The 27,903-nt window shown below is 42.8% G+C and overlaps 1 protein-coding gene across 4 annotated transcripts in view; it reads right to left on the bottom strand.

Moving 5' to 3' along the window:
* The window catches only part of GUCY1A2 (guanylate cyclase 1 soluble subunit alpha 2), a 275,976-nt gene that overhangs the window by 208,176 nt on the left and 39,897 nt on the right, over positions 1-27,903 (bottom strand). For all 4 annotated transcript variants that reach the window (XM_048844394.2, XM_075127098.1, XM_075127095.1 and 1 more), the window contains one exon: positions 26,228-26,946. In XM_048844394.2, coding sequence (XP_048700351.1) covers positions 26,228-26,946 — 719 coding nt within the window. The remainder of the gene's footprint in view (positions 1-26,227; positions 26,947-27,903) is intronic.

Raw genomic sequence — 27,903 nt, forward strand, 5'->3', positions numbered from 1 at the left:
TGAATAGAATAACTATTTCTGTCTGTGTATCTTTTTTTGTAAATTAAGGTTTTGCCTAGAGGGATTCTCTATGTTTTGAATTTAATTACCCTGTAAGGTATCTACTGTCCTGATTTTACAGAGGGGATTTCTTTACTTCTATTTACTCCTATTTCTATTAAAAGTCTTCTTGTAAGAAAACTGAATGCTTTTTCATTGTTCTCAGATCCAAGGTTTGGGTCTGTGGTCACCTGTGCAAATTGGTGAGGCTTTTTATCCAACATTCCCCAGGAAAGGGGGGGTGCAAGTGTTGAGAGAATTGTTCATTGTTCTTAAGATCCAAGGGTCTGGGTCTGTAGTCACTTAGGCAAATTGGTGAGGCTTTTTACCAAACCTTGTCCAGGAAGTGGGGTGCAAGGTTTTGGGAAGTATTTGAGGGGAAAGATGTTTCCAAACAGCTCTTCCCCAGTAACCAGTATTTGTTTGGTGGTGGTAGCGGCCAATCCAAGGACGACGGGTGGAATATTTTGTACCTTGGGGAAGTTTTGACCTAAGCTGGTAAAGATAAGCTTAGGAGGTTTTCTGCGGAAAAGGACCTGGGGTGACAGTGGACGAGAAGCTGGATATGAGTCAGCAGAGTGCCCTTGTTGCCAAGAAGGCCAATGGCATTTTGGGATGTATAAGTAGGGGCATAGCGAGCAGATCGAGGGACGTGATCGTTCCCCTCTATTCGACATTGGTGAGGCCTCATCTGGAGTACTGTGTCCAGTTTTGGGCCCCACACTTCAAGAAGGATGTGGATAAATTGGAGAGAGTCCAGCAAAGGGCAACAAAAATGATTAGGGGTCTGGAACACATGAGTTATGAGGAGAGGCTGAGGGAGCTGGGATTGTTTAGCCTGCAGAAGAGAAGAATGAGGGGGGATTTGATAGCTGCTTTCAACTACCTGAAAGGGGGTTCCAAAGAGGATGGCTCTAGACTGTTCTCAATGGTAGCAGATGACAGAACGAGGAGTAATGGTCTCAAGCTGCAGTGGGGGAGGTTTAGATTGGATATTAGGAAAAACTTTTTCACTAAGAGGGTGGTGAAACACTGGAATGCGTTACCTAGGGAGGTGGTAGAATCTCCTTCCTTAGAGGTTTTTAAGGTCAGGCTTGACAAAGCCCTGGCTGGGATGATTTAACTGGGAATTGGTCCTGCTTCGAGTAGGCGGTTGGACTAGATGACCTTCTGGGGTCCCTTCCAACCCTTATATTCTATGATTCTATGTAGGTCCCCACATCTGTACCCTAGAGTTCAGAGTGGGGGAGGAACCTTGACAGTTGTTCTTTTCATTTTTCCTGGCACAACACAGCTCTGGGAGTAGGGGAATCAAGTCATTCCTTTCCCCTGTCTTCCACCATACCCAAGTGCAGGGTTAGTGGGGGCAGAAAGTCCACGCAGAGGGGAGTTGTAGTCATGGAAGGAACCCAGAAATCTGCTCTGTCAAGGACCCAGAACCAGCCTTTGCCCACACTCATGCTTTCTCCATTGGCTGTCTTTGCAGAAACAGAACAAACAATTGAAGGTCCCACAGAAATAGTACAATACTTTAAATTCTGATTTCTCTTAACAGTGGAATATTTAAAACATAGTTCATTTATAATCTATTGGACATTCCTCATCAAATTATTATAATAGATCAAACATGGGCTTAAACTAATGAGAGTCCTTTCACATAAAGACATTGGACTTTAGTGGTACTCATGTCATTCCTTCCCATCCTGTCCCAAACAGAAATAGTTAATTCAATATGCACCCAAAATTGCCCTTGTTTTGTAGGGGAACCCCAACTGGCCTGGGGAAGAGAAGGGAAACCTGTTTCTTACCAGCCTTTCCACTCTTCTCCACGCCCTGATGCCTGATTTTGTGTGAACATGTTGCTCATACCACACCCATAAGAGAAAGACCTCAAGGTTAAAAATCCATGTTCTGACTCTCTCTGACTGATACCATACTTATTGGAGAATTACTGACAGACAGGTTATAAACAATTGTTCGTTATTTAAAAACACCCTTTAAAACATGTTGAAGGCTCAGACATTTTGGTGTTTATACTTTTTAATTTATGATTTGTTGGAAATGGTTGATTGTGAAGGATTCTTTGCAGCTTTTTAATTTGGGGATGAAGTTTTAAACATTTAGAAACAAAATTCTGTTCCCATGACAAGATCCTTTTGGTCCATCTTGAGACAGAATGGACATTTTTACCAAGTATCAATTCAACCTCTGAATAATGAGGCTTTAAATGCAAATGCTGATAAATCACATTGTCAGACTCTGGCTTGCCTTACTCATGCACAGAATCCATCAGAGTCAATAGGAGTACCCATGTGAATATGTTATGGGAATGATGTAGTATCTCTTGGTGAAATTCTATGATCACTGTTATGCAGGAGGTCAGACTAGTTGATCATGATGATCCCTTCTGGATTTAACATCTATGAATAAGGCAAACAGGATTTAGCCTCTACATTATAAACTCATCTAAAAGAAATACAGAGAGAAAAGGAACTAGGATATAGAAATAACGTAGGGCCAGATTCAGATGCCTGAATAGTAGTACTATCATTGAAATCAATGTGGAACAAGTTGCTATCCAATGTGAAAAGGAGGGTCAGAATCCAGCCCTTAGTATATAACAAATGGACTAGCTGGAGTACGAAATGCATGAAGAGCACCATGAGAAAGAAAACACACTAGCCAATTAACCGCACCATGATTCAAATGATATTTACTTTTGTTCTTTCACCTAAGATTGCATTTCAAACCTATCCATCCTCTTCCACGAAGGCAAAGTGCTCGCTGTTTGTTCTGTGCTCTCAAAGATGAGTGAGTTGATTCAGTTCTGCACAAATGCAGGAGGAGGAAGAGGGGGAGGATAAAATGTCAGGAATATCTGAAATGCTTGTTTTGGCTCTGTTGAAAAATAAATAAAAAGAAAAGGAGTACTTGTGCCACAAGTACTCCTTTTCTTTTTGCGAATACAGACTAACACGGCTGTTCCTCTGAAACCTGAAAAATAAATGTAATTCTCATTTCAGATATATTTATTCTCGGTTACCATTTCTGAAACCCAAATCTCAACCCCTAAAAAACACTACGGAATATTAATATATGGGCTTTACCAATTTGACTTCTTTTAGCCCTAAGGTCATTGAATTTCTGTTATGGTTGTATGAACACAAACATATGTAGTGTCCCAAGGACCCTTCCATTTGCATTATACAGGGTCCTAGTTGCAGCTTGTAGGACTATACATGGGGAAAGGTATGGTCCTAGACAAAACGTTAATGAGACACGTTTATAAAAGAAAGAGAAGAATCCTCAGGAAAGCATAATAGAAAGCAATGAAATATTAATCAAAAAATTATCTTATTTCCCCTAAATATGGGTGAAATTCACCCCTGGGCAGAGAACCTGCACAAGGCCCTATGCATCATTTAAATTCCACTTAAGCCATTGTTCTGCGTCTTACATGGTTCATAAGGCCCTGGGGTAGGTCATTAGGCTGGGCTGTGTTTCATTCTATGTCAAAACCAAGATATGTAAGAGCAGCAGTGGAGTAATTTCATTATAGCAAATCTATGGGGTTGCCAAAACAGTCTGATTGGCCAGTCATCCCCCTTGAAGGTTTTACAATATTGGTTGTACAGTGCATTACCCAAGAGAAACAGTGGTATAAAAATGAAGATCTGACTAAATAGTGGCTAAGAACTCTACAGACATTCATTCCTCTGTCATATATGATAATTAATTAATTAATTTAATTAAATAATAAAAAGAATCAACCGTCCAGAAGCAAAAACTCCTAGCTTCCCCAGTAGGCATCTGACTGTGAAACACCAATATATAATAAAACCCTGATTAGAAATCCTAGCATAGATGGTTTCTCCCTGTGACTGGGGATCCAGTGTTATTGACATTGTCAGACATTGCCCTCTGAAGATTCAGAGGAAAGGAGAAGGGTAATGTCACACATCTATAATAATACTCACAGACTGTAGGATGTGACCCAGTCAAACGTGTTCACATCAGACAGGCTGCCTTTCAGCTTTAATTGGAGTTGCCTTTGCTATTTAAAGGGTAATGGAAACAAAGTGTCTAAGCATTAAAAAGTCAGGACAAAAAGCAGGAGCTCTTGATTTGTGCAAATCACTACAGGTTCTCTTATTCATTTATGTTATTAATAAATAATTTGTACTGTGATAACACCCAAAATGAGCTAGGTGCTACACAACTATATGACAGTTTCTGCTCTTAGATCTGCAACATTTACAATATTTTACTTCAATTATAGTGTTATAACTAAAAAAAAAGAGCAATAATAGGTAAGAGCCATGTTGGGTTACCTGTAGGCAGATTGGTATCCCAGCTGGAACACCAAGCCAATGACACATCACTAATGCAACCTGTGCCTCGCACAGGATCCAGTTTCATGAGTGATTTCAGGACTTCTGCACTCTGCTTCAGTGGAGATTAAGCATGTTGTACCAGTGAAAAGGCAGTCACAGTAGCCAAAAGGAAATGTACAATGTATATGGAGTGTTTATGTCAGCAATTACATTATAACCCATGAGGCCTAGTTTAGGAGGTACAATTTGAGGGACCGTGTCAGCCAATCCAAGACCAGCAGTTTTCTCACTGATTTGCCCTCCTGACCTAAAAAGGACCACAACAGGGCTGATTTTCAGTTCCTGTGCTTGAAGTAAAATTAGATGGGGAGAGGACAAAGCCATATGTTTTAGCTATTCGGGAGCCAGCCCGGGCCCCAGCATAAGATACAACAGTCTTAGATTGCTCTAAGTTATGCTCTGCCAGGGACTGGGAGCAGGGTCAGCATAGAGCCCTAATGCTTGCTCTACACCTATACGGGAGACCCTCCAATGAGTGGGTATTCTCAAGGGGCTCTTTCCACCCCCTTTATGCTGCCAGAGAGGTATAAAATGGACTTAGTGTAACTAGGAATCAGGCTCAATAGCAGTAACCAGAATAGGAGAGAGCAGGAGAATGGTGACTTAAAAGGGCTGGTTAAATATTTCTCCTTTGTTGCATGAGGAAGGGAGGAGGATCATACAAAGGAAAATATTTCTTTGCTCTTGACATCATAACTATTCACAGGAGTGGACTGTGGTGTCATAAGCAGCACAACAGATCCTACATTAACATGAGAAAAGAGGAGGTGAAGATAACATTGATCTGTAATAATTAGCTATTGAAGAAGGAATGAGGAGGGGGAAAATCCTGAAAATCCAGCTGAGCTGCATTTGAATAATGTGTTCTTGTAACCTGACAGTAAATTAAAACTCATCTTTTAGTGTTTCCAACCATGGTGAGTATAAATCATTAACCCATACAAAAGCTATCAGTCACTTAGAGGAAGATGGACATTTGTCTTTGGTACTGATTTCCTTGGCATAAAAAGAAAAATGAATCATAAGAGGATAGATTGGACCATAGGAGTCGAAGTGGTTGATGAATGCTTGACTCAATAAAATAATTTCCAAACATCTTCTGCAGCTTTAGATTAAGAGAAGAGGGGATGGGTCCGGGGAAGGAACATTTTATCATTGGCTTGTTATACTTTTCTTCAGCTCTGTCACTGAGAACAGGAAAGCCAAGTGACCCTGTTATTGCTCTGTCTGGGGAAGAAGTATTAAAAATGCTGAGATGTCCCCACAGCATGGTTAAAGTTATCTGAAGCACAGCTATTAGTGAGATAAAAAAGTCATGGCATCTATGGTTTCACGTAACCCACCACAACCTGTAGTAGCTGCCAAGCCAGCCAGTCCAATTCATTCTGAAAATCATCAGAGCCCAAACGTGTTTTGACAAGCAAATGTGAGGGATATTAGAGGAAGCAGAAAACAAAATTTGATTTTGAGAGTTCCAGAAGCCTGCAAAGGCAATGGAAGCTTAGTATCCAGTGCTGACTAACTGTGAAAAAAAACAGTTCTGGGAAGGATTAGAGCTTGTAGATCACATGTGACAGAGGTCCTTGCATGAGGCTGACTTTTAGGCCACACCATTTGAATTTTATTAGATGAAGGGGAGGGGGAAGATTAAGGATCAAACACAAGAAAATTCAAGATCATGTTGTGATGGATTTTAAAATTACTCTGCTAACGTCAGGCATTCTTTCATACATTTTGCTCAAAATATTTTTTAAAAATGCCTTTTTAATTAAGCTAGAAAAGAAATGTCCTTCATGGATGAAAAAGTTATTATTTCATATCATGACATTTATTTAAGTATAAGTAAATGAAGGCAAACGAAGAAAAGTAGCACTCCTGAAATAATCGGTAGGCTGCTCTTTTAATATGCACGACTAATCAGCACTGTATGTGGCAGCCCAATGAGGCTACATGAAATGTCTGGCCAACATGTTGCACTGCATAACCCGAGAGAACTTGTCCACAATGTTTCAAAAACAGATGACTAAATCTGTATTTAGGGCCTGACTCAGTATCCCCGGTAGTCAATGGAAAGATTCCTTTTGAATTCCATAGCCATTGGATCAAATCTCCTTGGCCCTTAAAGTCAACTGACACTGTTCATCGCTCAGTGCTTCAGAAAGTCTGGTCACCTATTTATGTGCCTAACCATGAGCTTAGTAGCCTAACTTTGAGCTCTTATTTTTGCAAAAGTCAGCCCTAGAGGTTTTTTTAAATTCAGCACACAGGGCCAGATCCTGAGCTGGGGTAAATAAGCCCAATTTACCCAGTACCATCATTTCTAACAGCTGAAGATCTGGCCCAAATGAGCAGAGCTCTGTAGGAACTGCAATTTCAATGCTGTGGGAAATTCCACGATTTCAAAGATTGTTCCAAATTAAAACAAAATGTCAACTTCTGATGTTCCCATGAAAGCAAATTTTAAAATAAATCAATCAATCAATCATTTTGGGTCTATCTATATGTTTTATTTTGATTTTGATTTTTAAAATGTTTGTATCATATTATAATTCATAGTATAAAATAAAATTTTTCTAATGAAAAATCTAAATGTTCCATTCCAAAAATGTCAAAATAGAATGTTTCAACTTTTTTTCAAAACAATATTTCACTGAAATTGACATGTTCCCAAGGAAAGTTTTTGATTTTGAGGAAACGGCATTTTCCAACAGACAAACATTCAGTCAGAAAATCTTCACGCAGCTCTGGTAATGAGCTTTCAGGTCCCAGGTCTGTTCCTAAAAGTTCTCTATCTGAGTGAAACTGTACACAGTGCTACATAAACTCCTTGGTCAGTAGGTGTCTTTCTATAAACTGGTTTATTTTGGAGATTGGGAAAAGGCTGTCAGTATGAGAAAGAGCAGGAAAGCAGCACGTTTGCAATGAACACAGCTGCACAGTATCTGGCAGTGAATCAAATAAGGACAATTTCTGTTATGATTCACTTAGAATTAGTTCCTTCCCAAGACAGTAGTATTGTCTTCTTTGGCATACTTCACTGCACTGTTCTGAAAGCATGCTAAAGGCCATAGTTTCAAAAGGGCACACACAAAAAATTGTGCCTATAGATTTTGCTGTGTTGATCCACATGCATGGATCTGTCAGTGCCTGATTAGATGACGGCAAGAGCCAGCTACCTATCCAGGATTGACCTTCCCACCACTGACCCCAGAGATCCACATGTGGGGAGGAGGTAAACCATGGGATGGAATGGGGAAGAGAATTATGCATCACATTCCCAACAATCCCATAGGGTGAAATAAGATAATGGTCTCACTCCAATTCCAAGGAGAAAGACGTCCACATCACAAATAGGCCTTTCTCGGTATCCACAAAAAGACTAAATGTGCAAGGAGACAACTACCCTAGAGTTTTCCCTCTGAACTGGTTGAAGCATATTGAACAGGCAGAATGAGGAGCTTGCACTGCCTACCCTGTGCTTATTCTATGTACCAAGTTTTGTTTCCAGGACTTTCATAAGCAAATATTTTGCAGTCTTTACTGTACAAGACAGTGGGGAAATTCCTAAACCACGACCACTTTTCCTGGGAAGATGAAATGTGGCCTTGATGGAGGTAAAGGAGAAGATTTTCAAAGGCACAAAGAGTAGTTAGGAAGCACTGACTTTTGATGGAAGTTGTTTACCTAATTTGCCTTTGTGCCTTTAAAGTCTCCACCTACATTTTTGAGGAGGAAGTTAAAAGCATTTTGAGGAGCTTGAGGTCAGTGAAACAACAGGACAAAACGATTACTAATCTTTCTCTAACTGTTGTTCTTTGAGATGTGTTGCTCTTGTTCATTCCACACTAAGCGTCTGTGCATCGCGTATCCATTGGGCCAGTTCTAGCATCCCCTAGAGCCACACGCTTATGCACCAATATAAGGGATATCGCTGTCCCGCACCCTCTCAGTTCCTTCTTGTTGACTAACTCTGAGAAAGGTGGGTAATGGAATGGACATAAGCAACATATCTTGAAGAACAACAGTTACGGGAGGTTAATAACCATTTTTTCATCTTTAAGTGCTTGCTCATGTCCATGCCATGCTAGGTGACTCACAAGCAGTACCCAAGGAGGTGGGCTCAGAGTTCACGGACATGCAGACTGCAACACTGCTCTCCCAAACCTGGCATCGTCTCAAGCCTGTTGGCTGATGGCATAGTGGGGTGAGAAAGTATGAACCGAGGACCAAGCCGCAGCCCTGAAGATGACTTGGATTAGAACCTGCACGAGGAATGCTGCTGAAGAGGCCTGACTGGTTAGGATGGCTGATGGCAGGACATTTGCCTGCTCATAGCAAACTTTAATACAGGCAGTTATCCAGGATGAGCTCCTCTGGGCTGGAAGGCCTTTCATCCTTTCTGCTACAAAGAGTTGCATGGATCTGCAAAAAGGTTTAGTCCTCTCAATACAGAAGGCAAGGGCATGCCTGACATACAATGCGTGAAGCCGCCACTCTTCTGAGTTGTTGAGAGACTTCAGAAAGACGATTGGCAGGGAAATGGCCTGGTTTCTGTGGAACTGTGAAATCACCCTTGGCAGGAAGGCTTGGTTGAAGTTGGACCTTGTCCTAAAACAACACCATGTACGGTGGCTTTGAATAAGGGACATGATTTCAGAGACCCTTCTGGCTGAGGTGATCGTGACCAGGAAGTGATCTTCCAAGGGAGAAGCAGTAGAGGACATGATGCTAGCAGCTCAAAAAGAGGACCTGTGAGCCTCAAAAGAACCAGATCTAAGTCCCACAGGGGGATCGGCTCGTGGACCTGAGGATAAAGACTCTTCAGTCTTTTAAGAAAGCAGATTGTCATTTTGTGAGAGAACACTGACCTGCCATTCACCAGTGGGTGGAAGGCCCAGGTCGAGGATGGGCTGATGGCCCCCCTTGGCTTAGGGATTAGGAAGTATAGGGAGTAAAACCCCTTCCCTCTCAAGTTTTGACATACCTCCTCCACATCTCCCACCCATAGGAGGTAAGGAGCTGCTTGTGAAGAGGGACAGGGATGGGAGGGCAAGAGGAGTGGATGAAAATTGAAGTGTGTAACAGTCAGTCCAAAAATAAAGGGAAGACAGAATCTGAAGTAGGAACTGGCATAATGCCCTTGGGAGCACCTTCAAAAAGGCCTGGTTGGGCCCACCAGAGTACTTGTGTGACCCCAGCTGGGAGGTTGAGGTGGATGGAAGCGGTTGATGGTGCTTGTAACTTCTCCCCTTCCTCTTATAGAGGTTCTGTCTTGGAAGCAGAGCCGAGAAGTGTGGTGGCTTTTGAGACCTGAAATGCTTCCTTGAAGTAGATGGAGCATAGAGATCCAGGGACCCGAGGGTATCCCTTGAATCCTGCAGGCCACGTAGTCTCATGTGCACTGCTTCAAAATAAGCGAGGAACCTTCGAAAAGGAGGTCCTGGATTGACTGCTGGACCTCGTCAGAGTCCCAAGGACAGCAGCCAAGAGCATCATCTCATGGTGACAGCAGAGGCCATTGTCCTGGCCGCCACATCTGCAGCATCCAGTGCCTCCTGGAGAGAGGCTCTGGCAATATTCTTTCCCTCTTCCAAAAGGGCTGAGAATTCATGCCTTGAGTTCTGGGACATAGAGTCCTTAGATTTGGACAAGGAGTCCCATAAATTGTAGTCGTATCTCCCCAGTAAGGTTTGTTGTTTTGAGGTGCGTAGTTGTAGACTACCTGTCAAATAAATTTTCCTCCCAAACTGATAAAGTTTCTTTGCATCCTTCTGTTTGGGGGAGCACTTGAGTGGCCCTGTCTGTCCCTTTCGTTAGAGGGACCCTGGAGGGGGGTGAGAATATAGATACTCATACCCACTGGCTGGCACATAATATTTCTTCTCTGCCCTCTTTGATGTCATGGGCAGAGAAGATGGGGTCTGCCACAGGGTGCTGCCTGGATCCATTACTGCCTCATTAAGGCCACCTTAGATGAAGCTGCTGCAGCCAGAATGTCAATGAGGCTGTGGGATGATTCCTTGAGCTCCTCAATCTTTAGCCCCAGGTTAGCTGCTAGCCACTTTAGAAGCTCTCGATGAGCCCTAAAGTCAATCTGTGGTAGTGAGCTACTCAGCCCTGAGACAGCCTCATCCGGGGAGGAGGAGGAGGAAGAGGCCTGTACTGGAGGAGGGGCTTCTTCCTCTTCTTCTGCCTCAGTAACCTCCATAGGGGCCATATCCTGTAAATTGGTACCGGGGTTGGTACCAGAGACAGGGTCCAGTGCTGATCGTGGTGGAGTGGGAACCAGCCTCTCTGAAGTGACCAAGTATGTGAGCCAGTACTGGAGGAAAACCCCAAGGGTTCCAGAATTACCACTGCATAGACCACTGTCCTCCTGGTCAGGTACAAGTGGGGGGACCTGCAATGAGGCCCAGCAGTATGTAGTGGCTCTTAGGTTGAATGTAGAGTTCCGTGTCTGACTCAGATGAAGAGTCCTCTCTAGGAAACCACAGGGGAGTGGTACCTCTTGCTGCCTCCGATCAGTGCTGAGGGTCCGGTGACTGGTGGCCGGGGACAACCTCGCAGAGGACAGAAGAGCTAGCTTGCATCTAGAAGGTACTGGAGGGCCCAGTGCCGGGAAGGAGCTGAAAGCACCATGCTCTCTCCTGCTCCGTGGGACCAGGAGCAACAGCAAGTCTCTGGCCACTGCAAGTGCCTTCAGGTTTGAAGGCACCGCAATTCTGCTGGTGACGCGATGACTTCCCAGCATCAGCAGAGGGACCCGCACCAGACAACGATCTTGGCAAAATCTACAGTGCCACCATGTGACCGGGGGTGAAGGAGTGACCCAACACAGGTAGCACTCCATTGCCGTCCCCTTGCTTGCCTTTCTTCAGAACCAGCGAGTGCCCTCTGTCGATGTGCTGCTTTTTGTGCTTCTTCCTCGACACTGGAGATGGAGAGCAGTGCCAGGATGCATGCAGTGCTGGAGGAGTGCTTCACACCGAGGCCAAAGTGTGAAAACGGTCTAAGAGTGGCTTCAGTTAGGACAGCCTGAAGTCTGATTGCTCTGTCCTTCTTTGTGCAAGGCTTAAATTCCTGACAAATTTGGTAGCTGTCTTTCACATGAGATTCTCCCAGGCACATCAAACAACTGGAGTCTGGGTCCCTCACAGGCATAGGTTTGCCACAGGAGGCACAAGATTTGAAGTCTGGGGATTGGGTCATGCCCAGCCCTAGGGGTGAAGACAGCCCCTTAATGATAAGGGGGTACTACCTACACTAATACTATTTATAATATATACACTGTAATTAAACTATAGACTGAACGACCAGAGCACCTTGCCAAAGGAAGCACCTTTCCGAAGGAAGAGGAGACGTTCCAAAAACTGTCACGGGCAGTAAGAAGGAACTCCAAGGGTGTGGGACTGGCGGTGCCCCTTACGCCAGTGCATAAGCACGCAGCTCCCGGGGGCACTAGAGCCAGCCCAACTGATAGAAAAATCTCTGGCAACAGTTTGGCACACACAAACCTAGCGTGGAATGGACATGAGCAAGCACTCGAAAAAAGAACAGGTAATATCCTTTGAAGAGCTCTTCAGGAAAGGAATAGCAGATAAATGCAGGAAATGCAACATAACTTTTAAAATAACAATTAGTTTTGGAGATTATAATTTTACTTTTATTCTAAAAGGATGACAACAGAACTCCTAAGAAGTTCCCATCGGAGCATCAGTGACACCAAAAAAGAGTAAAACACTTGGATTAGCATGACCTAATCAGCATGGTTTCTATGAGGAAAATCAGGTTTTTCCAACTTTTTAGAGTGCTTTGAAAAAGTCAATAAAATATTACCTAAAAGTGAACCCATGTGACCAAATTCCTTAGATTTCCCAATAAGAAACTAGTTAAAAACACAGGGTGAGGAGACATGTCCTGGCATCACTTAAAAAATAATTAATCTACATTTCATCTTCCCATGAAAAGTGCTCATGGTATAAGAATTTCCCCACTTTGTTCTATGCCTTTTACTGATACACTTCCTCACTTTGAATAACGCCTTACTCCATGAGTAGTTCCATTGACTTCTGTAGAACTATTCATGAAGTAAGGTGCTATTCAACATGAGTAAGGGCATATCAATCTGGCTCTAAGATTTTTAATAAATGGCTGCCCTCAAAGTGGAGAGAAGGCAGTAGATAGTGAGATACCTGAGGGAGTGGTATTTGGGACCTTTGCTATTTAGGGGATTTATTATTGATATGGAAAAATTAGACAGCGTGTAGATGAAGTTTGCTAGTTACATAAAATTCCTTCACTAAGTAAAAAGTACTACGAATTTTGAGAAATTACAGAGTATTTGTACAAGAAATAGAACAACAGGACCTTAATCCTGACTGGGATCGCTGGGCACTACCACAATAATGGGACTTGATTAATAAAGAATTAAAGAAGAGTAATGTTATAAATGCAAATCAGCATGGATTTATGGAAAATAGATCCTGTCAAACTCACTTGATGTATTTTTTGATGAGATTACCAGTTTAGTTAACAAGGGTCATAGTATTGATGTAATATGCTTAGACTTCTGTAAGACATTTGACTTGGTACCACATGACATTTTGATTACAAAACTATAAAGATATATAATTAACATGGCACACATTAAATGGATTAAAAACTGGCTAACTGATAGGTCTCAAAATGTCACTGTAAACAGGGAATTGTCATCACGTGGGTGTATTTGCAGTGGACTCCTGCAGGGATTGCTTCTTGACCTTTATCAAGGCAAACTTCCCACTCTGGCACTGGGAGTGCAGAAGGTGGGTCCTGCAAGGATTCTAAAAATTAATACTAGCCACTCCAGGCTTACATTAAACTCCCAAAGTTACAGCTTTTTTCTGACCTTGGATTGGTAGATGCTGCCACAACCCAAGTACAGAACCCCTTTGAGAGCCCAGGAAGGCGCACTTGGAATTCCTTCCTGTGGGATGCCCTCAAGCACTTTCACCCCCCACACACACACACCTCCCAGGGAAAAGCTGAGAAAGAAAAAAAAGGAAATCAGCTTTTTCCTTGCCACCAGCTAATTAAACAACATGTGCACAAACCTCTTAAGACACAAAAATGCAATTCTGTTCTTAAAAAAAGTAAATTTTATTTAAAAAAACTAAAGAAAATACATTTTGGAACTCAGGCTATGGCTAGATTTAAAAGAGCAACTACAAAGACTAACCACCAAGAATAGCTTCCTTGAGGTCCAGTTTAAAGGTTACAAGCAAAACAAAAGCACCTGGGATTAGCACAGAGGAATCCACAAGCCATAAAGAAATAAACCTAATCACGTCTTCCTAGACACTTCCTGTTCTACTTGCATATCTGGGATTTCAGATGAGTAGTTCCTAGGTATGATACTGATGATTTTTCATACCTGGCCCAAGCTTCTCACAGCATAACTGCTGCCCTGCCAGCCTCTCCCCGGGAGAACAACAACAGACAGACAAAAGGGGAGTCGTTTTTCAATTTTAAAAAGTTCTAGCCTTCCCATTGGCTCTTTTGGCCAGGTGACCACTCACTTCATTTTACTTATGCATAGCAGTGAGACTTTTTAACTCTTACAGGTAGAGCAATTAGAGAACAGCTACTAAGAGGTATTTTATAGCTACTGGCTGGCTGGGTGTTCATAAAAGGGAGCTACTCCGCCCCCCCCTTCATTTATCACAACCTTATACTGAAGAAAACATAATATCATAACTGATAAAATTTGCAGATGACAAAAATTGGAATGGTAAAGAATGAAGATGACAGGTCACTCATCAGAGCAAGCCAACCATTTGTGTATTAATGTATACATATAGGAACAAGGAATACAGGCCTTACTTACAGGATGGGGATCTCTATCCTAGGAAGCAGTGACTCTGAAAAAGATTTGGGAATCATGGTGGATAATCAGCTGAATATGTGCTCCTAGGGTGATTCTATGGCAAAAGAGCTTATACAATCCTGGGATGCATACAAAGGAAAATCTCGAGCAGGAGTACGGAGGTCATTTTACCTCTATTTTGGCTCTGGTGTGACTGCTGTTGTTCAGACTACTGTGTCTAGTTCAGATGCCACATTTCAAAGAGATAAATAGTAGAGTTGAAAGAAGAGCCACAAGAATTATTAAAGAATTAGAAAGCATTCCTCATAACAAGAGACTCAGGGAGCTCAATCTGTTAAGCTTAACAAAAAGAAGGTTAAGAGGTGACGCGATTACAGTCTGTAGGTATTCACATGAGGGAAAATATTTAATAATGGGCTCTCCAATCTAGCAGAGAAAGGTATAACATGATCCAATGGCTGGAAATTGAAGCTAGACAAATTCAGTCTGGAAATAAGGCATACATTTTTAACAGTGAAAGTAATCAACCATTGGAACAATTTATGAAGGGTTGTTGTAGATTCTCCATCACTAACAATTTTTAAACCAAGATTAAATGTTTCTCTAAACAATATGATAGAGGAATTATTTTGGGAAATTCTATGGCCTGTGTTATACAGGAGGTCAGACTAGATTATCACAATGTTCTTTTCTGGCCTTAGAATCTATGAATATAAATAATAGTGGAGATTTAGACACATCGGGAGATTGGTGACCTTGAAGGCAGATTAGATTGAACTTGGACAAATATAAAGTGTTCACATAAGTAAAAATAATCTGATCAACTCAAAAATAATTGGTCATATAGAAAAATCTATATTTTCTGGATCAGATCAATTAAAAGACTGCTGTCATCATCGATATCTCAGTGATGATGTTGAACAAGTATGTATTAAAAAAAAAGACTGAAAATTATACAGAACATATTATTATAAGTGTGATCACAGACCCTCAGCTGAATTATTATAGGATCCTATTACACCCCTTTGTGGATTAGCATGTACAAATTTGGGCCCAGATTCTGCACATACTTATGCACATGCTTAACTGTAAACATGAGAGTAATCCCATTAAAGTCAATTAAACTACTCACATGCTTAAAGGTAAGCAAGTATTTACATTTTTGCAGAACAGAAGTCTTGGTTATTCCACCTCCCCACACAAAAAGTACACCAGAGATTGAAAATATTGCAAAACATACAGAAAAATATTTAGTAGCGTGGCGGGCTTTTCACATGACAAAGGATTGAAAATACTATGAATAGGGCCCTATCAAATTCAGGGTCCATTTTGGTCAATTTCACAGTCATTGGATTTTTAAAATCGTAAATTTCATGATTCAGCTATTTAAATCTGAAATTTCATGGTGTTGTAATTGTAGGGGTCCTGACAGCTGCTGCTCTCCGGCTGCCCAGCTCTGAAGGCAGTACAGAAATAAAGGTGGCAATACACAGCCTTCCTAAAATAACCTTGTGACCCCCCTGCAACTCCATTTTGGGTCAGGACCCAGGGCCGTCCTTACCCATAGGCAAAGTAGGCAGCTGCGTACAGCACTTGCTCCAGCTCTTGCCCAGGGCCCCCGCCCCTGCTCTGCCCCAGCCCCGCCCGCGCTCCCCTGAGGAGTGCAGCAGGGCCGGGCCTGCACTCACCGGCAGTGGGAGTGCAGTAACCTGGCCCCAGCCGTGCCACTGGTCTCCCCTGTGAAATGGTATAGTGTAAAAGCACACAAAAGACCAGATTTCACGGGGGGAGACAAGTTTTCATGGTCCGTGATGCGTTTTTCATGGCCATTAATTTGGTAGGGCCCTAACTATGAATACTGTCAAATTTTCGACTGCAAGCTATAGATTGTACAGCCTTTGAGGCAGGGACAATTTTTTGTTCTGTGTTTGTACAATGCTCAGCACAAAGGAATCCTGGTCCATGACTGTGGTTACTAGGTGCTACCACAACACAAGCAAACAAGTAGGATGTGGTGATAGTGTGTTTTCTATTTGTGTCTAAGTGCAAAGCTCAATTTTAGGCACTGTATAAATAACGATCCTGTCCCTTCACATAAAAACAAAGGGAAAAGATTAAATCAAAGAGCAGAACATTGAGAAGAAAAAATAGAAAATACTATTTTTACACAGCATGTAGTCAACAAACCCCCCAGATATTCTGGTTTAACTTGGATTTAAACTTGGAGAGTGGTCAGTTTAGACCAGCAGGAGAGTGAGTTTGTGTGTGTATGGGGGTGGGGGGGAAGTGAGAGAACCTGGATCTATGCAGGAAATAGCCCGACTTGATTATGTAAAGAGTTGTCACTTTGGATGGGCTAGCACCAGCAGGAGAGTGAATTTGTGTGGGGGGGTGGAGGGTGAGAAAACCTGGATTTGTGTTGGAAATGGCCCACCTGCTGATCACTTTAGATAAGCTATTACCAGCAGGACAGTGGGGTGGGAGGAGGTATTGTTTCATATTCTCTGTGTGTATATAAAGTCTGCTGCAGTTTCCAGGGTACACATCTGATGAAGTGAGCTGTGGCTCACGAAAGCTCATGCTCAAATAAATTGGTTAGTCTCTAAGGTGCCACAAGTACTCCTTTTCTTTTTGCGAATACAGACTAACACGGCTGTTCCTCTGAAACCTGTCAGAATGGAAATGCTGCACTTGGATTGTTGAAAGGACTGGATTGTTTTGTTTTCCATTGATAACATTTGCATTTAAGTAACATGAGAGAATGATATGGACAATGATGGAACATCAAATACCACAGGTCGGTAAGACCCTCTCTCATGTACAGTTTTGAACAATTTGCTACTTGCATTATGCCAAAAATGGTAGTTCATGGGAAGGGGTGTATGACATTCTATACCTTGGGTTGGGGGGAGGCATCCTGTAACCCCCATATGCCTCATTTATATATAATTGTGATATTGCATATAAAGCAGGCCGTGTGAGGTATCAGGGGAAAGGTTATAATCTGCTGAAAGTCATTTTTCTATCTAAATATGTATATCATTAATGCATATTGTGACAAAGTTCCTCCTCTACTTTGGTGGGTATTGCGCTTATTGGCGGGTTTGCTCACCTTGGAGCTTCACGGCAGCCCTCAGTTTGGCCGTTTTTCTGAACCCACAGTCCAGGTCGACGACTCCTGTGTCTGACCAGGAGTTGGGAGGATTTGGGGGAAACCCGGGCCCACCCTCTACTCCAGGTTCCAGCCCAGGGCCCTGTGGAATGCAGCTGTCTAGAGTGCCTCCTGGAACGGCCGTGCGACAGCTACAACTCCCTGGGCTACTTCCCCATGGCCTCCTCCCAACACCTTCTTTATCCTCACCATAGGACCTTCCTCCTGGTGTCTGATAATGCTTGTACTCCTCAATCTTCCAACAGTATGTGTTCTCACTCTCAGCTCCTAGCGCCTCTTCCTCCCAGCTCCTTACACGTGCACCACAAACTGAAGTGAGCTCCTTTTTAAAACCCAGGTGCCCTGATTAGCCTGCCTTAATTGATTCTAGCAGCTTCTTGATTGGCTGCAGGTGTTCTAATCAGCCTGTCTGTCTTAATTGTCTCCAGACGGTTCCTGATTGTTCTGGAACCTTCCCTGTTACCTTACCCAGGGAAAAGGGACCTACCTAGCCTGGGGCTAATATATCTGTCTTCTATTACTCTCCTGTAGCCATCTGGCCCGACCCTGTCACAATATGAAGTTATGAGAATGTGTTTTATGATTGTCACTAAAATATGTTGTGGGTTTGGGAAGCGCCCAGATACTAGCTCTCCAGAAACAATGCCAAGGAAAGTAGTCAACACCTGGGCGAGTATCAAACAAACGTTAACAGCCATAGTCCAGCAAGGGAGCTACAACTCAGTGAACCACCTGCATAAGACCACATCGGGGGAATTGCTCAACCTTGCCTGGGGACTCAGCAATGCCCACCTGACATGCCTGGACTTGTGTTCTCCAAGCATGAGAGACTGAGCGTATAAAACCAAACACAGGGGGCCCATGTTAGCCTCTCTCTTTCCCCCACCTACACTGAAATTAGCAACAAGGACACTCAAAGAATACTGAAGCCTCCAACAGAGGTGACTGGCCAGGTTTCAAGGGTAAAGCCTGTGTACTATGAACTGCAATATCCAGTGGAGTGAGAAAACCTGCTTAATCTAGATGTTGCCCAGTCTAATAGGGTTGAGAGTTTAGACTGTGTGCTTATATTTTATTTTATTTTGGTAACTAACTTTGACGTTTTGTCCATCACTAAAATTTTATCTTAAAATCTTAAGATCTATCTTAAAATCTATTTTAAAACCTACCTGGAGAGTTAAGGAGGCACAGTGATCCCACGGTCCCAGGCTGCATGCCAGGGATCCCGTTACATACTCTTCTTGAGATATTTCTAAAATAGTACTTGTAGTCTAATCCCTGTAAATATCCTTATACATGATCCCACAATTTAGCATATGGCTTAATTTATTACATGGATATCTGTACCAGGTATACAGTATGTATGTGTGTGAAGGATATGTATTAATGCTACTTTTTATATAAATAATACTTTTCAAAAATTAAATGAGTCACCATAAAGTCTTTAAATCATTTTGAAACAGCTATCTAAACTTAAGGAACAGTACAAGGATAATTTAAAAAGTAAGCAAAATCTGGATTTCAAATATCATAGCTGTTTTCCCTATCATTTATAATCACTTAAAATCTATCTTTTGTAGTCATAGAATCATAGAAGATTAGGGTTGGAAGAGACTTCAGGAGGTCATCTAGTCCAACCCCCTGCTCAAAGCAGGACCAACCCCAACTAAATCATCCCAGCCAGGGCTTTGTCAATAAACTTCTTTTACTGTTCATCTTTGTGACATTGCACTCCATATGGTTTTATGAAAATATGCTAATGAGTGTGAATATAATGTAACTGGAATATGCTTCATGCAAAAGGTCTCTTGTAAAGTATCATTACAAAGCTTATAATCTACCGAGTGTGGTCATCCTATTTCAGGGTTGGGCAAACTATGGGCCGGGGGCTGCATCTGGCCCTTCACATGTTTTAATCTGGCCCTCAAGCTCCTGCCAGGGAGTGGTGTCCAGGGCTTGCCCCATTCCACATGTGCTGTGGCTCCACATGGCTTCCAGAAGAAGCAGCATGTCCCTCCTCCAGCTCCTACGCATAGGGGCAGACAGGGGGATCTGCCCACTGACCCCGCTGCTCCCATTGGCCACACTCCAAACCCCTCCTGCCCTCTGAACCCCTCAGTCCCACCCTCCTGCAGCCCAGAGCCCACACCCCCAGCTGGAGCCCTCACCCCCCCCCGACCCACACCCCAACCCCCAATTTCATGAGCATTCATGGCCCGCCAAATAATTTCCATTCCCAGATGTGGCCCTCAGGCCAAAAAGTTTGCCTGCCCCGTTCTATTTGTATAATTGTATCATTCTTGTAGCTGAAACTAGAAATATGAAATATAACTCTGAGGTCCTATTGTAATTATGCAAAGTGTGGGCCATTAATGGTAGTTTAGAATCTTGATGGCTCCCATCAATTAGGACAATTGGTTGTAAATGGCTCTGTTTACTTGCAAGCCTTCCTGTAAGTCAAGCCAGGAAGAATGAAGGCTTGGGGTCTCACAGGACATGTGACCATGTCACCGGGTACTGGAATCCATCTTAAACCTGGTGCTTTTCCATTTAGAAGGAAGGCTGGGAGGGGTGCCAGAGCTAGATCACGGGATGGAACAGAACAAAGGAGGCCGCAGCCATGAGAAATTCCCAAGCTACCACCTGAGCTGGAACATGGACTATACCAGGGGAAAGGATTGTGCCCAGACTAGAAAGGAGTCTAGTCTGTGAAAGAAGCTTATTGGAACATCTCTGAGGATAAGATTTACCTGTATTCAGTTTCTTAACTGTATTAGGCTTAGACTTGAGTGTTTTTATTTTTATTTTATTTTTCTTGGTAACTTACTTTGTTCTGTCTGTTATTATTTGGGGCCAGATGCACTGCATCCGAGAGTGCTAAAGGAGTTGGCAGATGTGATTGCAGAGCCATTGTCCATTATCTTTGAAAACTCATGGCGATCAGGGGAGGTCCCGGACGACTGGAAAAAGGCTAATGTAGTGCCCATCTTTTAAAAAGGGAAGAAGGAGGATCCTGGGAACTACAGGCCAGTCAGCTTCACCTCAGTCCCTGGAAAAATCATGCAGCAGGTCCTCAAGGAATCAATTCTGAAGCACTTAGAGGAAAGGAAAGTGATCAGGAACAGTCAGCATGGATTCACCAAGGGCAAGTCATGCCTGACTAATCTAATTGCTTTCTATGATGAGATAACTGGCTCTGTGGATGAGGGGAAAGCAGTGGACATGTTGTTCCTTGACTTTAGCAAAGCTTTTGACATGGTCTCCCACAGTATTCTTGCCAGCAAGTTAAAGAAGTATGGGCTGGATGAATGGACTATAAGGTAGATAGAAAGCTGGCTAGATTGTCGGGCTCAACGGATAGTGATCAATGGCTCCATGCCTAGTTGGAAGCCGGGATCAAGCGGAGTGCCCCAAGGGTCGGTCCTTGGGCCCGTTTTGTTCAATATCTTCATTAATGATCTGGAGGATGGCGTGGATTGCACCCTCAGCAAGTTTGCAGGTGACACTAAACTGGGAGGAGAGGTAGATACACTGGAGGGTAGGGATAGGATACAGAGGGACCTAGACAAATTAGAGCATTGGACCAAAAGAAATCTGGTGAGGTTCAACAAGGACAAGTGCAGAGTCCTGCACTTAGGACGGAAGAATCCCATGCACTGCTACAGACTAGGGACCGAATGGCTAGGCAGCAGTTCTGCAGAAAAGGACCTACGGGTTACAGTGGACGAGAAGCTATATATGAGTCAACAGTGTGCCCTTGTTGGCAAGAAGGCCAATGGCATTTTGGGATGTATAAGTTGGGACATTGCCAGCAGATCGAGGGATGTGATCGTTCCCCTCTATTCGACATTGGTGTGTCCAGTTTTGGGCCCCACACTTCAAGAAGGATGTGGAAAAATTGGAAAACATCCAGCAGAGGGCAACAAAAATGATTAGGGGACTGGAACACATGACTTATGAGGAGAGGCTAAGGGAACTGGGATTGTTTAGTCTGCAGAAGAGAAAAATGAGGGGGGATTTGATAGCTGCTTTCAACTACCGGAAAGGGGGCTCCAAAGAGGATGGATCTAGACTGTTCTCAGTGGTAGCAGATGACAGAACGAGGAGTAATGGTCTCAAGTTGCAGTGGGGGAGGTTTAGGTTGGATATGAGGAAAAACTTTTTCACTAGGAGGGTGGTGAAGCACTGGAATGCGTTACCTAGAGAGGTGGTGGAATCTCATTCCTTAGAAGTTTTTAAGGTCAGGCTTGACAAAGCCCTGGCTGGGATGATTTAGTTGGGGATTGGTCCTGCTTTGAGCAGGGGGTTGGACTAGATGACCTCCTGAGGTCCCTTCCAACCCTAATATTCTATGATTCTATGAAATCCTACCTTTTATACTTAATAAAATCACTTTTGCTTATTAATTAACCCAGAGAAAGTAATTAATACCTTTAGGAGCAAACAGCTGTGCGTATCTCTCTATCAGTGTTATAGAGGGTGGACCATTTATGAGTTTACCCTGTATAAGCTTTATAAAGAGTAAAATGGATTTATTTGGGGTTTTGATCCCATTGGGAGCTGGGTGTCTGGGTGCTAGAGACAGGAGCACTTGCTAAGCTGTTTTCAGTTAAGTCTGCAGCTTTGAGGGCGCGCATTAGACTCTGGGTCTGTGTTGCAGCAGATTAGTGTATTTGGTTCAACAAGGCAGGGTTCTGAAGGCCCAAACTGGCCGAGAAAATGGGCTCAGCCCACAAAACAGAACAATCACCTAACTCAGTGACTCATTACCTTTTTAATGCCCTCATGTTACAACAGGAAGAAATATCGGTATCCCCCTTCCCAGCTAGCCTATGAGGAATTACTGGAGTACTGCTTCCAGTTTTGATGTCCACACTTTAAAAAGTATGATTACAAATTGGAAAGGGTCCAGAAAAGAGCTACAGGAACAATTTGAGGTCTGGCAAACCTGTCTTATAGCAAGTTACGAAAGGTGAACAAACCTCAATATTGATGCAAAATTATTATAAACTTCCTTTTTATATTAAGTTGTTATGTACTTGTTTGCACTTTAATTGAATATTACAATATAGCCACAAGTATGTTATAGCCAGGAAGCTTGAAATTATAATAATACCTCTATATGTTTGAAGTTGGTTATGTTATAAATGTTCACAGTGGTTAGAAAAATTCCAGGAGGTTTTCACTTCTGTCCCCAACAACAAGCAAATGTCAGGAAGATAACCTCTCCTTATCCATAAACCACATTTAAAAAGAATGTTATATGACTTCAGAACAGCTGCAGTTTAAATTTCACCTTGCCTTATCATTCATACTATTTTCCTTTCTGATAGGTTTAAAAGATATATTGGATACTGAAATTTGTGCTTTGTACATAATATCTGATAGAAGTTGAATTGATATAACAAACATTGTAACTCTAATGTCAAATCAACCTAATATCCTTCTTTGACAGGGCAACAATCCTAGTAGATAGAAGGGAAGCAGTAGATGTGAGAAGAGAAGACTGAGGAGGGACATGACAGTCTTCAGGTACGTAAAATGTTGTCATAGAGGAGAGTGATAAATTGTTCTCCTTAACACTAAAGACAGGACAAAAAGTAGGGCGATGGGTAAATTGCAGCAAGGGAGATTTAGGTTAGACATTAGGAAAAACTTCCTGTCCAGGTAGTTAAACAATGCAACAGATTACCTAGGGCGGTTGTGGAATCTTCGTCACTAGAGGTTTATAAAAACAGGTTAAACACCTATCAGGTCTAGATAATACTTACTGCTGCCTCAGTACAGGGGACTGAGCTAGATGATCTATCAATGTCCCTTCCAGCCCTACATTTCTATGATTCTAAGGTGCTTGGGTCAAGAGTAGGGTTGCCAACCCTCCAGGATTTTCCTGGAGTCTCTAGGAATTAAAGATTCATTTTTAATTAAAGATTATGTCATGTGACGAAACCTCCAAGAGTACGTCCTACCAAAATTGGCAACCTGAGTCAAGAGACCATCCCCTAAGAGTGTCTTATTTAGATCAGAACATCTCCATTTGTACAAGATTCAAGTTTGATAATCCTTATCCTCAAGAAGACAAACCATGTAAAACATATATGTTTTAGGAATAGCCCCAGTTGTGAAAAGGAATGTAGGGTGTGTTGTCAGAGTAATAAATCTGGGTAAATCCACACACAAAGAATTTGAGAAATATCCTTGTTGAAAAGAAATTTATAATTACTCTAAAACTTCATTCAAAAAAACAATGAGGAAAAATATGTGTAGCTGGAAATGTTTGAACCTTTTCTTTATTTCTTAAATAGTGAATCATAGAATACCACGGTTGGAAGGGACCTCAGGAGATCATCTAGTCCAACCCCCTGCTCAAAGCAGGACCAATCCCCAATTTTTGCCCCAGATCCTAAATGGCCCCCTCAAGGATTGAATTCATAACCCTGGGTTTAGCAGGGCAATGCTCAAACCACTGAGCCAACACCTTTGTAAATGCATACTTGCAAATATGTCAACTAATATAAAGCTCCTACTATCATTATTATGTTTGCAGTGTTGTAGCCATGTGATCCCAGGATATTAGAGAGACAAGGTGGGTGAGATAATACCTGTTATTGGACCCACTTCTGTTGGTGAAAGAGTTAAGCTTTCAAGCTACAGAGCTCTTCTTCAGGTCTGAGAAAGGTACTCAAGAGTGTTACAGCTAAATACAAGATGGAACAGATTGTTTAGTTCTGTTAGTTTAGGATTTATCTACACTGGAACTTCATCGGCAAAACTTTTGTCATTTAGGGGTGTTAAAAAAAACACACACACCCAAACAACAAAAGTTTTACTGATGAAAAGCATTGGTGTGAACAGCACTTGGTTGGCAGGAGCACTCTCCTGCCGACAAAGCTGCTGCCACTCGTTGGAGGTGGCATATTTTTGTCAGCATGAGAGCTCTCTCCCGCCGACAAAGAGCAGTTACACTGCATGCCTTTTAGTGCACAACTGCAGCGACACAGCCGTGTCGCTAAAAGCTGCACAGTGCAGAAAAAGCCTTAGTTTAAGAGATATGCTAAGGGACCATTCAAGGGGAAGTGGCTCATTAACACTCCTGCAGTGCTACCCACAACACCCCACACAACACACCTTTCAAGATCAATGGGTCCTATACATGCCTGTCACAACATGTGGTGTACCTCGCTCAGTGCACTAAATGCCCCAATAACAACTATGTGGGTGAAACGAGACAATCACTACACTATCGAATGAACTCACACAGAAAAATGGTAAAACAAGAAAGCCATATTACCCATGGGTGAGCACTTTTCCCAAAGTGATCACTCCATATCTGACCTATCAGTCCTCATCCTCAAAGGGAACCTGCACAACACTTTCAAAAGATGAGTCTCGGAATTTATATTCTTAACTTCGCTAGACACTAAAAATAATGGCCTTAATAAAGAGACTGGATTTATGGCTCATTACAACAATCTGTAACCCACTAAGAACATATCTACACTACAATCTTAAGTCGACCTATGTTAGGTCGACTTATAGCCACGGCAGTAATTACTGCGTGGACTGATGTCCAGACTACCCTCCTTCTGTCGGTGATGCACGTCCTCACAAGGAGCACTTCCACCGACTGAAGAGGGCTCTCAGCTCTGCACAGCTCCCCTCCAAGAGCCCAACTGCCCCCTGGGCTTCTCACCTTCCCACACCCAGCCAGGAGTGGTGGGAAAGCCACCCGGGGCTTCTCACTTTGGGCAGGGAGATCTGCGCTTGGAGTCCAGTCGACTGCTGTGCTCCCAGTGGGGTGTGAGGAGCCAGGATCCTGCGGGGGCAGCAGGGCTCCCCACTGGGAGCAGAGATCCAGAGGGCAGCCCAAGCCAGGAGACCCCACAGCAGCCCAGCTTGGGAACTGGGAGCCAGTTTTCTTGTCAATTTCACAGCTCCAGCCAATGTAAGGAACGTGGTGTCTACACAGACACTGCTTTGCCCTAATTACACCGACATAAGCCCTACGCCATCGTAAGTGCCTAAATGGAAGCTGAGCTCATTTGAAAATCTGGCCACTTGTAGCCACCACACTATCTCCAGGTCCTGGGAGTGTTAAACTACCTAAGAACACTTGCTACCACTCATCAGAAAGGTAAACAAATATTCTTTGGGTTGGGGCTTGTTTTATGATAGGACAGCATCAGAGCTTCCTATATTAAGATTGGCATAAAGGGTATTGGGCGTCATTTATTATAGTGGTGAATTACTACAGATTTCCCACATCTCTGCAGCATGAGAGACATGGAGAGGAGTATGTTTTCAAATTGTTGTGTAGGATATACAAAGTAAATGGGAATCCTACAGCTAAACCCCTTCAGATAACACATCAAAACTGCATTCCCTGGAGAACAATGACATTCAATGGTGTTGTTTTCAGTATTATTAAAATAAAATTGGAATTAAATTAATGATTAGACCTAGGCATTACGTCAAACCAAGGCATTGAGAATTTCACCACTGTTTTAATACACAACACTGTGACCGAGAATTTTCTGATTAGCATTTAAAATATCTGCAATAACTCCACATGCAGAGTTTATAAATAATGTAGGATGAAATTTATCCAAATCCAGAGAGCACCACTTACATCCCACTTAAGCCTTATTTTGGGGGGTTAAATGAGCTTTCAGTAGTGCATAGTTCTTGAGCTGTTCCACTCTAAATAAATGAGCCTTTCCCATACACACACATCCCATTCTAAATTAATGCTCTTACCTTATCTTTATTTTCAGAGCCAGAAGCCTCAAGTTTGGTCCGAATCACAAACGGCGTTGATAATCTCAGAAGGACTCGTTCAAATGTGGCACTGACCTTCGGGGAAACTATCTCAAAGCAGTCCTGGAATTTCAATGTTTTGTGAGTGTCACATTTGAGCTGCTTCCTAAGGCCTTCCCCAAGCTGGAGCACCAGCATGTTTGGATCAAACATCAGATGGAAGGGGAAAGCTCTGCAGAAGGTGCTGATGCTTATCCTCAGGTCTGAGGGAGACTGCGATGATCCGAGTGGAAGTGCTTTTGTGATATTTGCATTTTCACATTCTTTGATAACAAAAGTAAGACAGCTGCAATTACCTGGGTTTGACCCCTCTGCGTACAGTTTATCATTCGTGACTTGTTCCACATCCACTTCCAAACGGTAGATCTTCTTTGCTGCCGCCTTTATCATTCCCATCATTGCAAATCCAACAATATGATGAGGGTGAAAGTAGTGGAGCATGAGGTTGCCTTCGGGGAGCTCTTTGCATCGGAAAGAGGGGGATTCCAGAGTGGCCAGTCTTCCAAATGAAGTTCTAATGTGCTCCAGCAGAGCATCAAAGCCATTGAAGAAGTCCTGCAACGTGCCACCTAAAGCGCGAAGAACTCTTTCATTCTCATCAAAGCAGATATTGAAGAATTCCTCCCCAAATTTTTCTTGCATCTCCTCAAACTTCAGACCTACAGGGAAATGGTAAATATATGTCAACAATGTGGTGGGGTTGTTGTTGTGCAACATTTTTCCTTTTAATCTGCGTTTGTTTTGGGCTTCCCCCCAGCCACCAGATTATGATTTCTCCCTTATTCTAAAGGTTTCTTCATGAAGGATACCTGCTAGTGGGACTCCCATTTCCCTAGGGCAAAAGCTACCAGATTTCATTTGGTCTCTGTGGGTGACCCGAAGATGTCTGCATCACATTCTGGGCTGCTTTTTTTTTTTTTCCTGGCCATCTTCCTTCCTCACTCCCCAGTCCCATGTCCCGCTATCAGCCACAGTTTGTGATTCATGCACTTTTACCTTTTCTCATTCCGGTTAGAGCCCAGAGGACTACACTTTCCTCATGCTTTATGTCTCACACACAACCAAGTTATCTGACCACCCTTTGCAATGAGGATGACTAGACAGAACTTCCTTCAGAATTTTTTAGTACCACCTTTGAATTGGACAGTGGGATCACTACAGAGTAACACAAAATAGTTCTCCTTCTCCCTCATTGTCTTTGCAACAGTCCCAGTCCCCACTGAGTCAAAGACTGGGACTGGAAATCAAACCTTGGATTTCCACAGAACAATGGAAAACCCACAACTGGCCACTCAGATATACCTCTTCTGGCTGCATTTACTCTGCAACCATGAAGTAAGACAGTCTCAGAGACTGAAATGCTTTTCCTACACTGACCACTAGGGATTGCTAAAGAATAAGATGAAATAACCCCTTTCTCTGAATTGCTTGAAATTGAGAACAAGCTCGTGCAATGCTTCCAGGCTTAGCCACCTGGAAAAGCGTTTCTGCGGCAAAGGGTGAAGGGGCTAATGAGTCATTCACCGCTAACGTACTAGATCTTTCCATGTTCCCATCACAGAAACTCAAAAGGCTTTCATTTCTGAAAAGTGATGATACCAAACATTGCATGCAGG

The sequence above is a fragment of the Caretta caretta genome, chromosome 1, assembly GCF_965140235.1.
Source record: "Caretta caretta isolate rCarCar2 chromosome 1, rCarCar1.hap1, whole genome shotgun sequence".
NCBI lineage: Eukaryota > Metazoa > Chordata > Testudines > Cheloniidae > Caretta > Caretta caretta.